The sequence below is a fragment of the Atta colombica genome, unplaced genomic scaffold, assembly GCF_001594045.1.
Source record: "Atta colombica isolate Treedump-2 unplaced genomic scaffold, Acol1.0 scaffold153, whole genome shotgun sequence".
Lineage (NCBI taxonomy): Eukaryota > Metazoa > Arthropoda > Insecta > Hymenoptera > Formicidae > Atta > Atta colombica.
Window position 1 is genome coordinate 2,234,450 of NW_017259243.1, and position 21,186 is coordinate 2,255,635.

At 32.6% G+C, this 21,186-nt stretch overlaps 3 protein-coding genes across 3 annotated transcripts; 1 reads left to right on the forward strand and 2 right to left on the reverse strand.

The window, feature by feature from the left end:
• The first annotated feature begins 527 nt into the window (after window positions 1–527).
• LOC108685540 (ADP-ribosylation factor-like protein 16) lies at window positions 528–1,193 on the forward strand. Its single transcript, XM_018190392.1, has 2 exons — window positions 528–771; window positions 861–1,193. Exons 1-2 carry the CDS (start codon window positions 565–567, stop codon window positions 1,179–1,181), a joined length of 528 nt encoding a protein of 175 aa, XP_018045881.1. The 5' UTR covers window positions 528–564; the 3' UTR covers window positions 1,182–1,193.
• Window positions 1,194–1,213: 20 nt separating this feature from the next.
• LOC108685539 (DNA damage-binding protein 1) lies at window positions 1,214–6,757 on the reverse strand. The gene is made up of 5 exons (XM_018190391.1): window positions 6,600–6,757; window positions 6,379–6,527; window positions 2,833–5,558; window positions 2,173–2,569; window positions 1,214–1,742 (listed from the first exon to the last, which is right to left on the reverse strand). Exons 1-5 carry the CDS (start codon window positions 6,667–6,669, stop codon window positions 1,659–1,661), a joined length of 3,426 nt encoding a protein of 1,141 aa, XP_018045880.1. The 5' UTR covers window positions 6,670–6,757; the 3' UTR covers window positions 1,214–1,658.
• Window positions 6,758–11,908: 5,151 nt separating this feature from the next.
• On the reverse strand, window positions 11,909–16,180 carry LOC108685395 (protein HEXIM1-like). Its single transcript, XM_018190158.1, has 2 exons — window positions 15,788–16,180; window positions 11,909–13,687 (listed from the first exon to the last, which is right to left on the reverse strand). The coding sequence occupies exons 1-2, from the start codon at window positions 15,980–15,982 to the stop codon at window positions 12,674–12,676; spliced, it is 1,209 nt and encodes a 402-aa protein (XP_018045647.1). The 5' UTR covers window positions 15,983–16,180; the 3' UTR covers window positions 11,909–12,673.
• Between the last annotated feature and the right edge of the window lie 5,006 nt (window positions 16,181–21,186).

The following is a 21,186-nucleotide window of genomic DNA, read 5'->3' on the forward strand; positions in this document are numbered from 1 at the left end:
ATCTTCAATTGAAATATTTGATTATAATATTGATTATTGCAATCATAAAATAGAAATATCTGAATTTAAAAATATATATAGTTAATGTATAAATAGAATGATTGACTTGACATTCGAGATATGTCTCTTGATTATTAGAAATTTTACTATGTTTGACAGTTTAGATAGAAAATTTGAATAGAATATCGTAATTGAAACATTTTTAATTATCTTTAAACAAGTTTTGCAACTACACATCTTAATTCGTTGGTAGAGATATGACGTTCTGGCAGCGAATCTGTTAAATCAATATTAGTCTATTGTTCCTAGTAAATTTCAGAGAACTGCAAACATCTTTTAATTGGACAACAAATTCATAAACGCGTATTAATATAAAATTAACATATACTCGAAATGAACTGATTCAATAATTCAAAAATTAAAATTGCCGAAAAGAAAAACTACAAGTCAATGCTAGTTGGTAGGTGCTTGTTATTTTAATATTTATCGAAAGGATATACATAAAAAATAATACAACATAAAGTTAACAATAATTTTAAAATAGAACTTTAAATACAAAAGGAAATGTGTCTCTGCCTTGGACCATTCAAATCTGGCAAAACTCTTTTAATGAAAAGTCTCCAAGGAGACGAAATCGACGATGCGACTCATACTGTGCCTACTAACGGAATAAATATATATACTGTAAAAAATGATACTGGTGAATTCGATATGGTGATTAAAGAAATTGGCGGTAATATGGCACCGATCTGGAAGCATTATTTTGATAAGGTACTATATTATATAAAACAAAAAAAAACAATCGCATCTTAATAAACATATGATATATTTAAAGTATTGCATTTTTTTATCATTATTAGATTCATAAAATCATCTATGTAGTGGATACCAGTAATCTTTGTCAAATAAGTGCTGCAGGCGTACTACTTTACTCTTTTCTCGTGGAACCGAGATTACGGAATGTGAAAGTAGCACTCATCTTGAACAAGATGGATGTTTCGTATCGTCAGATGAGAAACGAAGCTTTGTTGATGTTACAATATGCGCGTCTGCAAAAGGAGGTGACACAGAAGATCACCGTGCTGGAAACCAGTGGTATGACGGGTCAGGGAATAGAGAGTTTACGCAGCTGGCTATTTGATCCGGAAACGCTGCGAATTACGCTCAAGGCTAATAAATAGGCTAATAAATTGTCGCATGATGAGAGAGAACGTTACCTTAAAATGCATTTATTTTATTTACACTCGATCTTACAAAGATACAAAGATATTACTCTACAAGAATCTTCGAGCATTCTTTGAAAATAATTCATTAACGAATGTTAAACGTATATTACTTCTATGTTATACGATCAATTCTAAAAATAAATACTGCAACGGGAGTTGACGCGCATTGACAAATGCTGATTGTCAAAATAAATTCTCACGCAATTGTTACAAGTGCTAAAAAAAAAAAACAATTTTATATATAGAAAAAAGGGGCCGGAAGATAAGAGAAAATTTATGTCGTTCTTTTCATGCATCAGCGATAATAAAAGTAATCGTATAAACATTCGCTCCCGCTTAAATCATCGATTGAAAATCTTTTCTATGTATATCTTCTAATATTTCTTATAGATACATTCAATAAATTTAAAATATTGTTTACTTATACGACATTTAATGTATCCTTGTAAGATCTTCCACTATTTTTACAAGATCATCTACCGTCGCCTCTTTCTTCATGCCGCTGCCATCGTCGATCTACGGAAAAATAGCGCATTAAAAGATTTAGGAAAATTAATTCAATATGCTCATATACATGAGTCATACATCATTAATTCGGGAATAGTTTACCTAATTTTTTTGGCACAAACGATTACCTAGAGTGATTTTTACATCCCAATTAAAAGTTACTATCATTAATTACATATTATATATTATTGATTGTTCTATGATTTATATTAGTATTTAAGATTATTATATAGATTAATATATAGATAGACTTTAATAAATAGATAATAAATATATATTATTAACAAATATATATATAAATATATATTTGTTAATAAAAAACTAAAAATAATTGAACTATTTATTAGTAAAATACTATAACTGACTCCATTTTCTTTCTGTCGATGTAAAAATCACCTGAGGTCATTATTCCCAATAAAAAAATACATGATTGAATTACCATAAGACCCATTGCGACTTCTGCCATTTTATCATGGTTCAAATCGAGGAAACTTTCTATTAAGTCGCCATCTATAAATCCTTCACACTGCTCAATCTTCAATTCCGTATTAAAACTTCTCCAGAAGTTATGTTCTATCTTGCCCACACTTTTTATCACGCTGTTTAATCTGTCCTCCATATTACGCAGAAATTCATAAAATGTAACTGGTATTTGTGTCACCAGACCGATCGCACCGCTTACAGTGCCGAATAACACACAACCTAGAGTTGGCGTACTTGATTCTCCCAAATTTTGCATCACCAACGAACCATGCCGAAAAACATTGACCATATCACCCAGATGAAATTGACCTATTTCCTGCATCTGTTGTCTTTCATCTTCAGATGTTGCAGCGCTAGAGAGAAAGAACAATTGTCCATATTTAAAATTATTTTATTAAAATCATACTAATAGGGATGACACATGGCTCTATATAAAAGCGATTGACTCATAATCGATGGATTTTTATCGTATATATATTTCGGTTTTTAAAAAAGACATTGATGAAAAAGAAAATTAAAGATTGTGAATATAAGAACTGATAACGAAACTCGTTTCGAGCAAACTATATTTTCAAATAAAAATATACACAAATCTATAATGTTATTGCAAACATACCTGTCCTTTTGACATACAAAGAGATTGAAGCAATTTTCAGCGCCCAGAAAAGTATCGTCGTCTAATATTTCGATAGAAGTCATCCAATTGGGATTATAGTCTCTAGCTATTTCCTCAAAGCTGCCTTCCATAGTCTTATATTGAAGCAACGTGAGAGATCTCATAAGATCTCCCACAAGGACAAAGTCGCCTTTGGTTTTCAAATATAGCGCTATGATATTATTAAAGTGACTGCACTCCAATCTGAGCTCCTTTTCTGCAGTCCATTCAAACAATCTCACAGTACTATTGATGCTCGCCAAGAGTTTTCCATTAAATTCAACCAAGGAATAGCACGAACCCTTGATCTCTTTTTCCGCAACTTGCGTGAACTTGCCCTCGCTCCAATGATACAGCAGTATCCTACCCATCTTGGGCTCAGTCTCATCGGGATTTATAAACGCGGTCCCAACAACGAAATAAGAAGTCGGATCCTCACCCAATCTTGTTGAGATCAACGATAGCGCATATTCAGTAGCCATCAGCGTGTGTGCATGTAGAACCTCGAATGTATGCTGATCAATAATAAGAAGATTGTGAACCTCAATCTCTTGACCAATCTCACTGGCTGTGTGTCCACTGGGTTTGTTGTGTGAGACAACGTGGCTGCTACTGGATGTGGATGCTGCCTGGGTAGACGCGGAATGCCTGACGATGCTCACACCACTGCTCTCCTGTACATCGACGCGCATGGTAATCACGCCAAAGGTCTGCGAACTTTCTTGATAAGCGATTCTTCGTGGAGATTCCCCAAGCGGAACCGTTCTTATGTGCAGTTTTTGGATTTCGTCGATTGTACCAATAGTAACGGTGCTGTCAGTTGCCAATGCAAGACTATCAGGGTAAGATTCTGCATTCAGGGAGCACATGTGATTCACTTCTTTGAGATTGACATTGCTGAAAACAAGCTTGTGATTTGAAGAATAAATAACAGTGGGCCTATCCGAGCACGCAAATACATTTGTTGTGGAGAGTGATCGGAAAGTCCTGAGAACAGTAGGTTGAGTGCCTAAGGTAACCTTCTTTTTATCCGAAAGCATACCGCTTTGTCGATGTAGAATAAAATAGTACATGCTGCCATCACCTAGTGCGCAAAGTAAGTATGTGTTACCCTCGAAACAAGTCATTAAAATGGACCTGGGTATAATCTCGCCCCCAAGAAGCTCTTTATTGATCTCTTCTAGATTGGGCAGAGTTAAGATTCGAACAGATATATCTGTCCAAAGTCCAACAGCAACAATCTTGGCCTCATTGACGCCATCCAAGGGAGAGATGTCCAGACATGCCACTTCATGTTGCAAGGTAACGAATCCTTTGGATACAATCTGATTGCATATAATCTCGATGTAGAACAGATCATTTCCTGTTGCACAAAGGACTTGGGTGCCATTACAGGCTACCACACTGATAGTTCTTTTGTTTTGTGGTTCCCATTCAGAAACCACTATTTTATTCTCGTGCGAGATTAGTCTAACAGAGGTCGAAGTTATTTGGATAAATAAATCATCGGTAACATTACCCGTATGGAACGTTTGTTCATCCGCAACAAAACCTGGGATATCCGTTTCTTCGACTTCTTCGCCATTTAAAGTTAAGATTCTAGTCTGCCCAACGAATGACAATACCAACGTGTTATCGAAATGTGAACCTCCAACCTTTAAAGCCCACATACCTTTAATTCCCGGCAGATCCATACTCGCATGTTCTTGTATGCCTATGCCGTTCCTAATAATCCTAAGAGAACCTTCTTTAAAGGCACCCGAGCATGTAACCATCTGTCCTTGGCCTTGTCTCTCCAAGTCTACTACAGCCATATCGACAATAGGCGCCAAATTAGTGAATGTCTCCATAGGTACACAATAGGATCCATTTTCATCTGCCTTTGTAATTAATTTAATCAATTGAGAATCACCTAAGCGACTACCAACATATATTACTCCATTGTCCAAATAAGTTATACATTCTGGTATACTGATTTCCCCTAATAGCTCAACTTTCAAGTCTTTTACCACTTGCGATCCATCGGGCTTCTTTTCTTGTTCCAAAAATAACATAAATAAATGACCAGCCATATCCCCTAATAAATACCTCAGTCCCTGATTATCTACCTTGGCATAGCAAGTTATAGTGCTCTGCTTTATAATTGGTGGCACCACTGCAACATATGTGGTACCATCATGATACAGAATACTTTCCTGTCCTATTATAATTGCTCCACAAATAGGAGAAGGTACAGGAATGACCATCATAGCCTCTCGCTCTACATTATCCTGCCTCCATGGTATCTTGGCAAATTCTTTATCTCTCAAGTTAATCTCATGTGTTTTTACGTGTCTACCATTGATATCTTGATGAATGAGAATTAAGGTAGGATTAGCACATCCATGGAGAAAATTGACATCTTGTACTTGCTGTTCATCCATACGGATTGAAGATGCTTTCAATTCCGGATTATCTTTATCCAAAGGTATAATTTTAAAGAGGCCATCGTACAATCTAAGACCGATAACTCGTGCTTTTGGATCAATAACAGCTTTAATTCCAGTTTCAGACGCCTTTCCGATACGATCTGCTACATTTCCATGAGCTTTCGTTATAATTTCTATATCCTCTCCTTCACCGATACATTCCAAGATCATGGCATTATAACGTGTTGTTAACAGAAATAGAAGATCTTTTTTTTCATGCTATCAAAAAATAAAAATTTAGTAAGTTTTACTGTGTAATTTAATCTCAGTTAAATCTATATTCAACATAATCCTTAATATAATATCTCAGCCCATCCCCCTGCAATATTTATACAAATTTTCATATCTTTACTAATGATACTATAGCAACAATTTCTCTTAAGAAAATATTTATTTATGAAGCATGTATTATATACATAGTGTATTTTCTAATAAGAACATAGTGTAATAACGCAATGAATAATATTCTTGTATAATAATGCAATGAATTATATTCTTGTTATTTGCTGATATTAAATAAGGATGAAATAATTTACTGAAATATGTTACACTATGTTCTTGCTGAAAAACATCCATATATTATAATATATTAAAATATATAAATTGATACATATACACACAAGTATATATATAAAAAAATAATTCACGCAAGTTACTAGACTCCTAAAAATAAAAATCAGAGCCTAAGTCAAACATAATGGGAGAGTAATAAAAGCGTAAACGAAACTTCTAGGAAGCAAAAATTGAAACATTAAAATGTAAAAGAAGCGTAAATGTTTCCTTTACATTTCATTATTCCAATTTTCACCTTTTAGAAGTTTTGTTCACGCTTCTGTTATTCTTCCATTACATCTGATTTATGCTTGGATTTTTATTTTCATTGTGTGTATATATATATATATATGTATATATATATACAAAATAATACTTTTCTTTGTAATTTATTAACAAAAGGTAAACATAACTGCCAGTCATACACGTGTAAACATGGCTTTCTGAAAACTGCTGGAAACAGATTTTATCACGGAGATAACCTTACCGGTGGTCTGAAGAATTTTATGACGCTTATCTTGCCATAGATCCCGACTTCCTTCAAAGGCCGTAGGCCCTCCGGTGTCACGAGATATATCTCCAAACGTACATTTTTGGCTAATATTAGATTCAAATCCGTAGGTGAAGTGAAATTACCTTGGGAAAGCACATAGCGATTATATAGCGATACAGCTTTCACCGTGCGAATTCAAGAATTTAATCACTTACCGGTCACGCAAGCAGTGACAGCCGTTGGTTTATGTGCCGTCACTACGTAATGATGGGACATTGCTTTCATAATATATTGCCTGAAAGCTGCTAAACACTTTTCAATAATTACAGATAGCAACACCAAGCGCTCCGCGCTCCGCAGTCCGTTTCACCAACATGCGTTGCTCTGAGTTTTTCAATTTATCGCGCCATAAAGTTGGTCACACTTCAGACACTTCAGACTCCTTTACAATGCATGGAGAATGGATAAAACATCATTAAGGTGTTTTTTCATGATGATATTAAAAGCCTGTTCTTTTTGGCTGAACTTTGGCACAGTTCTTTCTTCCTCTTCTTTCCTACTGGAGAAAAAAAGAAGAAAATGAACTGGTACAAAAGTTTAGCCAAAAACATCCAAAAAGAACAAACCTAATATGTGTCTTTTTATATTAACGTTCGACATTCATTTTCGGCGTCAAAGGGTCCACTTAACACTATAAATGCTTCAAAACTTTTGATTGATCAATAGGAAAAAAGAATTTTACTAACTGACCAATCAAAAAATGACTGCGTTCAGCGAACTCAACTGTTTGAGTCCGCTGAACACAGCCAATGGGTGTCAATTCAGTACTGCTCACTAAGTGCTCAGTGAACGATCATCGTACTCTCTCAATGCACTCAATGACGTTATATTTTAAGAGGCATTGGCTGCATTCAGCGAACTCAACAGTTGAGTGAGCGCTCGCTGTTATTGGTGTATTCTTTTAGATCACTCAATCAGCATTTTAGATCTAAAAGAATACATCAATAGCAACGAGCGCTCACTCAACTGTTGAGTCCGCTGAACGCAGCCAATGCTTCGAAGCATTCGTAGTATCAAATGGACCGTAGCCTTAGATCCAGTCTCACCAATTCTCGATTAAGGTAATCGGTCGATTAAATTTCAGTATTGTCAACTACTTGAAAATATCCTTTTCTAATGAAGCACCGAATACTCATGTGTGTATAACTTTTTCGCGATTGAAGAAATTTGCGACTAATAAGAACTCGTGTTGTTATTATCACATCGTTCTTCACAGCTGCCAGATAATTAGGTTATAATTTTCTTGTAGTTGGCAATACTAAAATTCAGGGTTGAGTTAACTTTTTTTTTAACTAAAAGCCGGTTGTTCTCTCCATCTTTTGGTAAATTTTACTTGTGAGGTAAATCTAATAATTCGCGTGATTGGGCAATTTTGCCACTTATCCAACAGGTAAAATTTACCAAAAGATGGAAACTAGCCCTAAGTTAATTTAAAATTAACAGCCTTGAAAATTTAATTTAATTAAAGTATAAGTTAATCCATAATAAAATTAATTGAATTAAAAATTAATAAAAAAAATAATTAAAAAATTAAAAGTTAAATTTGGTTTAAACGAACAACCAAAAAAAAAAAAAGAAAAAAATTTGACTATTTTACATAATTTTTCGTATTTTTCCTTTCTTACAGCTTATTTATTAAAGAATCTGGTTATTCTTTTATTCACAAGTAATGATTATGCAATATAAAATTACTAAATTATATACTCATTAACCTCTCACATTGTATCTAAGAATTAACTAAAAAAATCAAATTGAAAGTTAATAGTTACTGATAAAAATGTAACTAAATTAAATTAAAAATTAAAGGAAGTATTTAAGAAAGACTACGAGTCAATGAAGCAATATTCAATATACATTTATTGTAACAATGCAAACGTTTCGACCTCCATATCGGCTTAAGGGGCTCCGCACAATAAAAGAAACAGGGAACAGAGAATAAGAATTTCAACCTATCATGTATTGTGGAATATATAGTTTCTGATATGTTGAAATTCTTATTTTCTGTTCCCTGTTCCTTCTATTGTGCAGAGCCCCAGTATTGTCAATTTATTATATAAACCGCCAATAATTAAGTAAATAGGCCGTTGGATACATATTTAGAAATTTGTGTAATGTGTTCTTTCTTTGTGTTATTTATTTAATCCTTGTGCAACATTTTATATGAACATAATATATATTCTTGTTATATAAATTGAGAATTGAATATAGATAGATAACACACTCCGTTAATCTAATAATTAATATAACAATTATTAGTTATTGATTGATGAATAATTGAAAATTCTATTCACTTTAAATATCCAATTATATCAAGTAATTAGAAATACTTATAAATAATTATATAAGATAAATAATTATATAAGATAAAGAAAGTGCATCTACCTAAAGTGTGATATGAGTATATATTAGGTGTAGTAAAAAGAAATCTATTATTTTTCTATTCAATTTCATGCAAAAATAATGGATTTCTTTTTACTACACCTAATATGAGTCGGTGGTTAAAGATAAAAATAACCGGTGGTTAAAAGGCTATTTTTTACAATAAGTAATACATTCAATATAGCAATATGCGATATTAAGTGAAACATTGCTTATAAGCAGAATTAAACATTATTATATGTGTTACTAATGAACTTTCAAACTTAATTGACAATAAGACTTGTACTATGTATCCTGTTTGGTAAGGAATAGACTAGGAAGGTAGGAATAGAAGTAAGAAGGAGAAGAAGATAGGAAGTGGGAAACAAAGAGAAATTATGAATAAGAAAGATTATGAATAAAAAACAAAAAAATTGTAGAATGTTTAAATAAAAATCCGGTAAAGACTCCGTCTCATTGTCTGTTTAAACTTATTTTTTGTCTCTTTATATGGATCATCTCGGAAATAAGTCTTTTATTGTAAGAAGCTCTTTGTCTAAAATTTTAGAAAGGAGGGAATAGAAGAGGGAGAAAGAGATTGGAAATGGAAAACAAACAAAGAGAAACTATGAAGGAGAAAAAGACTGTAGAATATTTAAGGCTGTGGTCAAAGTCTTGCTACAAACGTAGCAAGCGTTTTTGAAGCGTTTAATGGACCAATTAGAAGAAAGAATTTTGCAAATTGCTCAATTAAAAAACGCATTTATAGCATCGCGTTGACCGTATCCTAAATAAGAATCCGATAGAGACTCCGTCTCATTTTGTCTGTTTAAACTTATTTTTCTTTATATAGATCATCTCGGAAATCAGTTTTTTATTATAAGAAAGCTCTTCATCTAAAATTTTAGACAAAGAGCCTTCTTACAATAAAAGACTAATTTCTGAGATGATCCATATAAAGAGACAAAAAATAAGTTTAAATAGACAAAATGAGACGGAGTCTCTATGAAATTCTTATTTAAACATTTTACAGTCTCTTTTTCCTTCACAATTTCTCTTTGTTTGTTTCCCATTTTCTTCTTCCACTTATTCCTACCAAACAGGACACATGGTACAATCTTATTGTCATTTAAGTTTGAAAATTCATTAGTGACACATATAATAATGTCTAATTCTGCTTATAAGCAATTTCACTTAATATCGCCTATTGCTATATTGACTGTATTACTTATTGTAAAAAATAGTTTTAACCACTGGACTCTTATATATATCACACTTTAGATAGATATGCACTTTCTTTATCTTATATAATTATTTATCAATATTTTTAATTATTTGATATAACTTGAATATTTAAAGTGAATGGAATTTTCAATTATTCAGCAATCATAACTAATTGTTATATTAATTATTAGATTAATGGAGTGTTATCTATCTATATTCATTTCTCAATTCATATAACAAGAATATAATTTGTTGCACAAAGATCAAGTAAATAACATAAAGAAGGAACATGTTACATAAATTTCTAAATCTGAATCCAACAGCCTAGTTACTTAATTATTGGCGGTTTATATAACAAATTAACAACACTGACTGATCCGATATGGAGGTCGAAACGTTTGCATTGTTGCACAATAAACGTATATTAAATATTGTTTCATTGACTCGTAGCCCTTCCTTTAAATTTATTAAGCCGTAGTATCCCATTTATTAATTAATTTATTAATTTTAAATTAAAAATTTAAGAGTTTAAAATGTAACTAAATTAAGTTAAAATTAATTAATTTTTTAACTTAATTTTTATCTTTTTAACTTAGCACTATCAATCCTACTGAAATTTAATCGACCGATTAGTTAATCGGAGTTGTAAGGTCGGGTCTAAGAGTTGCCGCACATAAAATTTCGTAATGTATGGGTGAAGTGTAAACTTAAGTCGATGAACTAATCAGGATACTACTTTAGATTAAGTATTTAATGTAATCTAATAGAAATGGAAATAATAGTAAACTTATCCATAACTTCAAGCAATAAAGTTTCAACCGGCTGAAACTCGCCTTATGGATAAGTTTACTACTGTGATTGGTTAATTTTTTATATTTTTTAAGACTTTACAACTGCTTCTATTGTAGACCCTGCATAAAGCCTGAATCAAATTACCAATTCTGTAAGTCGACCCAACTGCCAACTCCGATCAATCATTGTATCATTGTATCAGTCTTATTGTGATTGGTCCATTGATCGACAGTCGAGTCGGCTTACAAAGTCGGCAATCTGATATGAATTTAAAGGCCACTTTGACCAATTCCGATTAATCTTAATCGATGATTAGTCCTTTAGAATTGATCAATCGCATCTGTCGTTAAGTGAAATGACAAATGCGATTGGTTAATTCTAGTGGACCAATCATTAATCAAAGTTAATCGGAATTGATCGAAGTATCAATCGTGATTAATCAATTCTATTGAACAGCAAATGCGAATAGTCAGTTCCAATGTAACAATCGATTAAATTAATTGGAATTGGTGAGACTGGTCTTATCTATAAATCAGTCTCATGAGTGGCTATTGCGATGATAACATTCGAATGTTCGCAGTTTGATGAATTTGATTAATCAATTAAAGATGCGAGACAGCGCGAATCGAATCGAGATCCAAAATTATAATCTGTAATTGTAAATGTAAGTAAAAAGAATCAATCAACGATTAACAAATATATATCACTTGCAAGTAATCAATATCTTAAAATTTACCAACCATTAATAGTTTTATACATGTGCATTATCAAATAAAAGTAAAGGTATGCTAAAACGAAGATTTTAAATTATAGTATTTCCATTTCAGTGAGATTTTTTAAAATTATATATGAAAATCTATAAAGAAAGAAAAATCAAAGATCTTAGTTCTGATGATAACTAGAACAATTAGTTTTTATAATCCGTACAATTTAAAAAGTTTATTCTTTTTTTATTAAGAAAATATTTCAAATTTTTTAAAGAATCTGTTTTAAAGAAAAATTTTAGGAATATATAAGGGAAAATAGCGTAAGTCTTCAAAAAGACTAATCCCAAACATCATTGTTTATAATTAAAACATACATGTCGGAGCAAAACATAAAATTTATTAAAAATTGGAAATGCGAAAAACACTTTTGCGTATCTTACAATTTCAGACCATAAACTAACATTTCGTCTTACTGTCTAAAAACTATACAATTGTACAAAGATTTTTAACCTCCTACAATATAGGTCATCACATTTGATAATATTACATTTTATACATATAATACTTCTGATGAATCTAAAAGAATCCGCTTCTCACTTTACCCATGCATATATGTACATAGGTCTGCGTTAGTTGATGGTCTGTAGACCTTTATTTGCAAACTGCAAACATAACTCTTGTAATTGGCAGTACGCGAAAAAGAAAAAAAAATCAGGCTGAAAAATACAAATTCCATGTGTACGATACTAGAGTAAAGTACAGAAGATAGAAGCAAATATATGATAGATATGGTAAATATTTTGCCAAGCAGATAACAAAATAGCACAAACAGATACGAATAGTTTTCCTATAGAATATTAATCCTATATTTATATTGTTACACATATATGTATCCACTTGACTGTACGTACATACAGTCTCAAGAGAAAGAAGATTGGACCAGGAAATCGTAAACGGGATATGAAGAAACGTAGCTTAACAAGATTTAGCAGATATTAGAAGAAAGATCAAATATTGTTTGACAAAATTGACCGAAGAATCTGCTTCTTTTAAATCTGTAGATATATCGAATGGATGCAGCCTGCTTTATCCTGGTAATTTTAATATCGAACATAATATCAATACATACCAAGGAACAATTTTGAAATTTATGTGGGTAAACTACCGGTTTCATTCAGAATTACGTGACCGTTAGAGAAATTAGTAGGTGTTATAGATGTTGTGGGACTTCCACTTTGGCTAGTATCGCAGCTATCGCTTTTGTTATCTGTTCTTATATTATCTAATCTAGATTTATAAGTATGCTTAGGAGATGTTACTGAACTCGAAAGAGAGCAACTACATCCACTTTGATTACTATTACTAGAACTGTCGCTGTCGCTTTCACTGTCGATACTAGATTCAGAGCTGCTCGCGTGAAATCTCTTTTCAGTACGTAACATTTCGTTCTCTCGTCTTAGCTGCTCATTTTGTTGTAGTAAATCGTCGATCCGTTGTTGACACAACTTCAATTTCTTCGCTATTTCGGAATCTGTAGTAGACACATTTTTATTTTCCGAATCCCTTTCTTCTATTTGATGAATGCTCTTATTACGTAATCGTTTTGTTAACGAATCCATTTTGGCTTCTAAATGCCTATATTCCTGTATCAATTCCGTTTTTGTCAATGTGCTCAATCGTTCCTCATGAACAGCTTCGTATGCAGTTGAAAATTCTTTCGTTAAAAATTCCTCTTCATCCTCCGGAGATGAATAAAAATAATCCTCATCGGAATCTACGCTAAAACTCGAATCGCGAGTACGCGACGGCGCCCATGGCTTTGGAAACAAAGCAGGTACTTCCAGTGATGCAGCTTCCGATAATTTTTGCTCGAGATCAGGCAAATCACTGTGATCGGCCATAAGGAATTGTGTAGTATTATACAAAGCTGGTGGTTGCCTACTGGTTTTAGCAATCCTACCAATACACTTGCTTCGCAATTGTTGCTGATAAGATAACTGCTTCGAATATGGCTTTAATTTTTTATGTTTGGGTTTACCCCTTCGAGTTTTTCTCTTCTTCGCTGCAATGTCTGTTCCGTCCTCGTGCTGGCCACCGTCTTGATCACCGCTGCCACTACCGCTTTCCAATCTTCCACAGGTGTTTACAAGTGATTTTGGATACTGCAAAATAACAAAATCATAATATTAATAATATTAATAATTGTATATAATAACATTTTACATAATATTAACATTATGTAAATAATTGTGTATAATAATTTTACATTTATATCTAATTATCTCTTTTACGTAAAATAGTCCGAATATTAACAACCGAAATATTAATAAAAATCAACCGCACGCGCGCGCGCGTGCGCGCGCGCGTGTGTGTGTGTGTGTGTATGTGGATAGATTTTTGTGATTATAAATCTGTTCTTTTTAACTGAATTTCTTGCACAATTCATTTTTTTTCTCTTTTTTTTCAATATGGAGAGAAAAGGAAGAAAAATGAATCATGCAAGAAATTTAACTTACAAGTTCGTCAAAGAATTCGAAGATAATTGAAGAGTATCGATATTATCAACTGTCGGTAAATTCGTTTATCTAGATAGAATTAATATCTGAATAATTATCAGCTTATAATGCAGCATTAAATTCAATATTTTTTTTGTTATTATATCAATATTTCATAAATAAAAAAAATATTTACAACGTAATAATATTATATTATCATTTTTTAATTGCATAATTATTATTTGAATAATTAAACATTAATAATAATAAAAGAGAAATTTTAAATTGAATATTAAATCAAAATAAAAATGATAAAATCAAATATTATTAAGATGTAAGTATATATGTAAACATATAGAAAGTTTTAATATTGCAGTATCATTGCAACATTTTACAATATTGTATACAAGGTGAATTAGAGTCATTGAATCAGCTTTACCCATGAGAAAATAATTGACTGCACACGTCATAATTTAATTATGAAGTCAATAATTTTCTCATAGGGTAAAAAGTTGATTCAACGACTTTGATTCATCCTCTCTCTCTCTCTCTCTCTCTCTCTCTCTCTCTCTCTCTCTCTCTCTCTCTCGCTCTCTCTCTCTCTCTCGCTCTCTCTCTCTCTCTCGCTCTCTCTCTCTCTCTCGCTCTCTCTCTCTCTCTCGCTCTCTCTCTCTCTCTCGCTCTCTCTCTCTCTCTCGCTCTCTCTCTCTCTCTCGCTCTCTCTCTCTCTCTCTGTGTGTGTGTGTGTGTATTAGTGGCTGCATAATTATAAACAAAAAATAATAAATTTTTCCAGGTAATGAGTTTAAGTGTTTTAAATCAATCGGATGCATTCAGTAAAGAAAAGTGATCAGTGAGCACTTAGGAAGTGATTCCTTTAATATGATTGATTCTTCGCTAGATTTAAGAGAAGGAATCAATAGCTGCGTTTAATGTAAAATGTTTGTTTTACAATTGTTGGAAGTTTTTTGCTTCGATTAGATTAAACTTTTACATCAAGAAAAATAATTCTATCTTAGTAAAAAAAATTTGCAATAGTTGCAAAATAAATATTATGCTGAATGCGGCCAATTATATTAAAGAGTTGCTAAACTCACTGACTACATTTATATGGTACGCTTAATCGGGTTTAATAACATCCACAGTTGAAATTGGCCAATCATAGCTGTTCCTCAGAATGGAACGACTGCGATTGGCCAGTTTCATAACTACAATTTATTAAATCCGATTAAGGATGCCATGTAAATGTAGTGATCAGTTTTCTCTGTTGAACACAAATAAAAGTGTTCAGTGAGCTCTTTCAATTGATTGATCTATATTTTAAAATCTCTGGAATAGGCTAAAATATGAGCGCTCACTGCTATTGATGTATGCTTCTACATCTACAATTCTGATTGGATGATCTAAAAGAATAATAATGAGCATTCACTCAACTGTCGAGTTTGCTGAATATTAGTGCATTCTTCTAAATCATTCAATTATACGTTTAGATCTAGAAGAATACACCAATAGTAGTGAGCGTTCACTCAACTGTTGAGTCTGTTGAACGCGTCCATTATTGTAGCAAATGAGCATGATATACATATAAGCTAAATATTTAACAGATTTTAAAATCGAGTTAATTTTTAATCGTTTAAATTTCAATAATCATACAAACTTGAATAAATAATTGGTTATTTTTAAGTAATATCTTGTCAGTGAATAAAAGAGACATTTTAAAAATATTATCATATTATTATCTTCACTTATTGATCGACCGGGTCTTACATTCCTTCCGTTGGAGCAATCGAGATTCCGTTCCGCGTTCTCGCCGGCAGATCGCGGTACTCGCTCCGCTCGCGGAGGCGATGACGTCGCAGGCGTTGGCCCAGCTTCTACGCCCTTCGGCTTCGCGTCGTGTACTCCATCATCGGCGTCGCCCGACGCTTTCTTCGTCGGCGTTTCCGTTCCGTGCAGCTCCATATCCACGATATGTACTGGGATTCGTTAATACGCGATGGCACGATCACGTACTATCGTCGAAGAGTCACTCTCGCGTACTGGCACCACCTCCCACGGCACTAGTAACCGTATGCTCGTACCGTAAACAGCGACCGAATCGCCATGTTTGATTCGCCCGTGATTCTACGTACGATAGCAAAGCGCGACATGCTGACGTTACCGTCCCTACCCCGACTACCGCGGTGGCGGCCCTCTCTTCACTCTTGCGCCATCGCTGATCGCGCCGCGTCGCGCCGCGCAACGCGGTGCGGTTGTTCCGTTCGGCGTTCTTCCGAATCGCGCATGTTGCTTCGATCCCGCTGGATCGCGCTGCGCTGCAGCTGCTTGAATACAAGTATACAACCCGCTATTTCACCTGCGATATGTTGTATGTACACTAGTATATAATTGATGTAATTCGTATACGTGACTTCTGTAATTATTAATGATCGCGGTAGCGGTTTATGGTACGTAACTACGCCAGGTACATAATGTATAAGAATGAATGATTCCATAAGGGACTACTCCACGCGACTGGTCCATAAATCATTTCATTATTCTATTGTATTTTTCTGCTGGTTGTTAATAGGTCTGTGAAACTATCCTTTTAGTTCCATAATTGTGTTGGCCATTCGTAATCGTCCTCACACATTTTCAATAATACTTGTTATATTTTTATTATTATCCGAAAGAAAGGTCAAAGCGTACTCAAGTAGAACGAATTAGGCTCGATTTCACTAATATATAAGATTTCTTTCAATTTTCTCTTTATCTTTTTCTAATTTTTTAAATTAAAAAATTGATAAACAATATAAGTTAAATCGAGATTAATCTTACATTGCCGGGCAATTTAATCACGAAAACATTAATATATGTGATCATTTTTATATATCGTCATAATATCAAAATAGTTCACCAGCAGTATTTTTATTCATGACGTCATCAGGACATCAAAATGTAAAAATGATCTTTTTTGTAAAGTATACTGCGGTTTATATGTAAAAGATTAGTATACATTGTATAAAACTAAAGCGTAAATGAAAAGTAGGATATCAGAATATTAAAGAAGCATTTTCCTCTTAAAACGCTTGTTTATGTTTCGAATTAGAATGGCCAATTTTTGATCAGCCAATTTGGAGATATATTAATCTCGAGATATCGGAATATAACAAAAAAAATGGATTTTTTTATGTTGTATTATAAAAATACTTTAAAATAATTAACCAAATTAATCAATTAACTATTTTATATATATATATATATATTAGGTGTGGGAAAAGTTCATGGCGTTTTTCCCGTTAGATGGCATTAAAAAAACGCCACAAACTTTTTCCCACACACACACACACACACACGCACACGCACGCACACACACACACACACACACACACACACACACACACACACACACACACACACAGAGAGAGAGAGAGAGAGAGAGAGAGAGAGAGAGAGAGAGAGAGAGAGAGAGAAAGAGAGAGAGAGAGAGAGAGAACGAGCGAGCGAGCGAGCGAGCTGAACCATTATTGATAAACCGTTTGTAGATCAGCCAAACAAGCTTTGTATTTACTTGTTAACTATTAAGTTCTATTTGGAGCTTTCTAAGGAGCTATGTTATTGTATATAAGATTAAAGGTTACCGAGAGATTCATCAATGAAATTCATTTATAAATTTCTTGGTAACCTTTAATTTTTAGGCAATCACACACACATATATTATGAAATTGGACTTTAATATATTAACAAATTTTATGTTAACTTACGTTATATGATAAATCGAGATAATATTACATCTAGATTTTTTCAGGATGCCTCTAGAAGTTAAAAATGTCGAAATGTTCCATAAATTCGAGATGATTAGCCACCCTATTTCGAATGTTCGAATTTTCGCTTCCTATAGAAATTTCGTTTATACTCCCGCTAATCTTGCCTTGTATTCGAATTACACACTTCAACCTTTATTTTCGCTAGAATATGAAAGTAGAAATTGCATTATGGGGAAGATAGTAAAAAATAAAGATCCCTAATAAATAAAATATTATAACAATGTGTTAGCAAATCGCGCGAGCAGCTGATCGGCATTCACACATCCGCATTAATACAACTTGAGTTTTGCTAGCATAGCCTGCTGACATAATCTAATAACAGATCGCCAACAGAAACCGAGCAGACGTTCACTCATTTCGTAATTATTTAAAGGACCGTAAATTGTATTTAAATGATTTGATTACGAAATGGTAGATTCAACTCGGTTCTCTGCAATCAAGCTGCTATCGTAGATGTCTGTTCTTTTCAGTTCAATGTTTCTCTCTCTCTCTCTCTCTCTCTCTCTCTCTCTCTCTTTTTCTCTCTCTCACAGTTCATCTTTCTTCTTTTTCTTTCACAGACAAAAAAAGAGAAAAGATAAATGAGAAGTTCAAGTAAAAAGGACAGGTCTTATATTAGTAAAATCTCAGGTAACAAGCTATTTGTCTTTTTGTAAAAATTATCTTTAATGTTATTTTCACGTCAAAATGATGACAAATAATGTCGGTCTAATTATTAAATATTTGAACTCGTATTGTATTCACGCTTGTCAACAAAATTTGCAGCTGAGATTTTGTGAAAATTTACTGCTTTTGACAAGTTCCACTAGAGTCTCCGGATATCTGCAGTGTCGAGATCCAAGGTAATCAATAATATCGATTTCAAAAGAGATTAAAAAAAGTGTCTCTTGTAGCACGAACTATTTTTAGTTTCTCAATTTGCAAGTTTACTAAAAATTTTATTAAGTATATAACATCCGTATATCGTGGTCGAGAAAGGTGTAAGTGCACATTGCCTCATCGTCCTTGCACAAACACGAAAAGGTATTTTTATTCGACGACAATCTCCAATTAGTATAATATTCATGATCGTAAAAAATAGTTTCCTTGTGTATGGCAATGTAAATAATTGGTCTGTTTTTCAAATTTAAAAATAATTTTAAAGTAATGCAAATGATATAACAGATTGAAAACTAAAGCAAGTATACATATTCAGGCATTATGGAAAACTATCGTGATAATATTCAATCAATTTATAATAGAAGAGATTACAAAGGAATTATAGGATAATGCAAAAAGCGAAAAGATGATTTTAGATTACTTAATAGGATTATATTAATTACAATATCTGCAATTAATTAAATAAGGATTTTGTATAATAATTTAATGCTATACGGTGTCGCGATACAATAATTATTTAATATCATAGTTAATAATTATGTAATAGGTTTACACATACATGTGAAACAAATTATTCTTCGGTTAAAAGAAAGAAAAGAGGGAAGGAGACAGAGAAAAAGAGAGATAGATAAATAAACGTTTTTTAGAAATCTTTTAATATATGTATTTGTATATGTATTTTAATTAATGTATAACATATAAAGAAATGAGTTACTGAAAAAAATTTTAGTACATATTTCTTAAAATAATATTAAGTAAAAATTTATAACAAATAATATGTTTACTCAATAAAAAAAAATACTTAAATCACATTAATAGTTTTTTTATCAAATAAATGTAGAGTTTATATTTAGTAAATATTTATTCAGAACTATTCAACAAATATTAGGTGTAGTAAAAAGAAATCCATTATTTTTCCATTCAATTTCATGCAAAAATAATGGATTTCTTTTTACTACACCTAATATTTATTAAAATTTAATTTTTTTTCAGTGTATAAACAAAGAAGGAAAATAACAAAGAACATAAGAAAAAATAAAATAAAAATCAAGACTTCAAGAAGATTTAAGAGAGAGAGAGAGAGAGAGAGAGAGAGAGAGAGAGAGGAGGGGGATAGAAGATTAAAATATTCTAGGGAATATTCTTCTCCATAATTATAAAAGCGAAAAATGCTGTTTACCAAATTACGTGCTGCTATTATATAAATCACTAAACAATAATCTGTGCTCGAGAGATCTTCGTCTCTCGTATGCTAAATAAAATAATCATGATACTCGATCAGACTCTGCAAGCTGAGGTCCTCAGGATAAAAGAATGTGTTCACTTGCAAGCAAAATCGTTTGTTTAAACAGAAGTGCGCATTGCACGCATAGTTGCGCACTTACTTAAGTTAATTGACTCTCCGTGTCGTGTTACCCGATCACATTGTGATCGTGATCGGATCATCAAGAGGAAAACGTACTTTCGCAACAAGCCAGCGGGCGAGCGAACACACATCCTTTCATTACAAAATGCAATTTCACGCCGTAGGGTCGTTGCACTCACTATCCTCCGTAGACCAACGTAGATCCTCTTCGACAAAAAAAAATGAAATCATTTGTCGAGAATAACAGCTGCAAATTGCAGCGCGAGGATACGACCGCAGCCACGGTCCTCTCTCTCTCTCTCTCTCTCTCTCTCTCTCTCTCTCTCTCTCTCAATATACAGATGCAAAAAATTGAGGAATGAAAAATAATAGACTAAATTAAATGTGAATAAAATTAAATGTGAATAAAATCAAAGTTATGCTAGTTAGAGGCATTAAGAAAAAAGTACCGGAAAGCAATATAAAAGTAAAACTAGAAAATATAGCATTAGAAGTGATTAGTGATTAAGAACTTAGGTCATTATAGATAGAAATTTAAATTTTGCAGCACATGTTAACTATCTAATGAAAAAGATCGAAATTGGAAGCATTTCATTGAATTAGTATGAAGTATAGTTTCACATCATATATGTATTGTATACGAAGCGATAATTGCTTCGTTGTTTGAAATATTGTTCATTTATATTACTCAGTTTAAATTATAATGTGCAGTATTTACAGAAATTACAAAATAAGGGAATTATATTACGATGCAATTTAGAACAAGAATTGAAGACATGCTTGAGGCATTGTAATTTATGTCAATTAAGGAAAGAATTGAATACAATGTTTGTATTTTGATATATAAATGGAGATTGTCTAAGTTATTTAAAAAATGAGATAGAGCAAGTAAGAAGGAATACAAGGTCAAAAAGAAATATATATATATATTAAAAGATATAAACTAGAAAGGAACAGAGAATGTTGTTATATGATAGATTTAAAATGTACAACAATTTACCTAAGAAGGAAAAAAGATTTAAAAATTTTAAGAGAGCGCTAGTGCTGTATATATACGTGTGTGTGTGTGTGTGTGTGTGTGTGTGTGTGTGTGTGTGTGTGTGTGTGTGTGTGTG

What these genes read in the sequence shown, in the direction of transcription:
- LOC108685540 (XM_018190392.1), top strand. Translation starts at nt 565, where the DNA reads ATGTGTCTCTGCCTTGGACCATTCAAATCTGGCAAAACTCTTTTAATG. An exon ending in GGAAGCATTATTTTGATAAG is followed by an intron (nt 772 to 860) that starts GTACTATATTAT and finishes TATCATTATTAG; the next exon opens with ATTCATAAAATCATCTATGT.
- LOC108685539 (XM_018190391.1), bottom strand. Translation starts at nt 6,669, where the DNA reads ATGAAAGCAATGTCCCATCATTACGTAGTGACGGCACATAAACCAACG. An exon ending in TAAAATTCTTCAGACCACCG is followed by an intron (nt 5,559 to 6,378) that starts GTAAGGTTATCT and finishes ATTTTTTGATAG; the next exon opens with CATGAAAAAAAAGATCTTCT. An exon ending in AAGTCGCAATGGGTCTTATG is followed by an intron (nt 1,743 to 2,172) that starts GTAATTCAATCA and finishes ATTTTTCCGTAG; the next exon opens with ATCGACGATGGCAGCGGCAT.
- LOC108685395 (XM_018190158.1), bottom strand. Translation starts at nt 15,982, where the DNA reads ATGGAGCTGCACGGAACGGAAACGCCGACGAAGAAAGCGTCGGGCGAC. An exon ending in ATTGCTCCAACGGAAGGAAT is followed by an intron (nt 13,688 to 15,787) that starts GTAAGACCCGGT and finishes GTTATTTTGCAG; the next exon opens with TATCCAAAATCACTTGTAAA.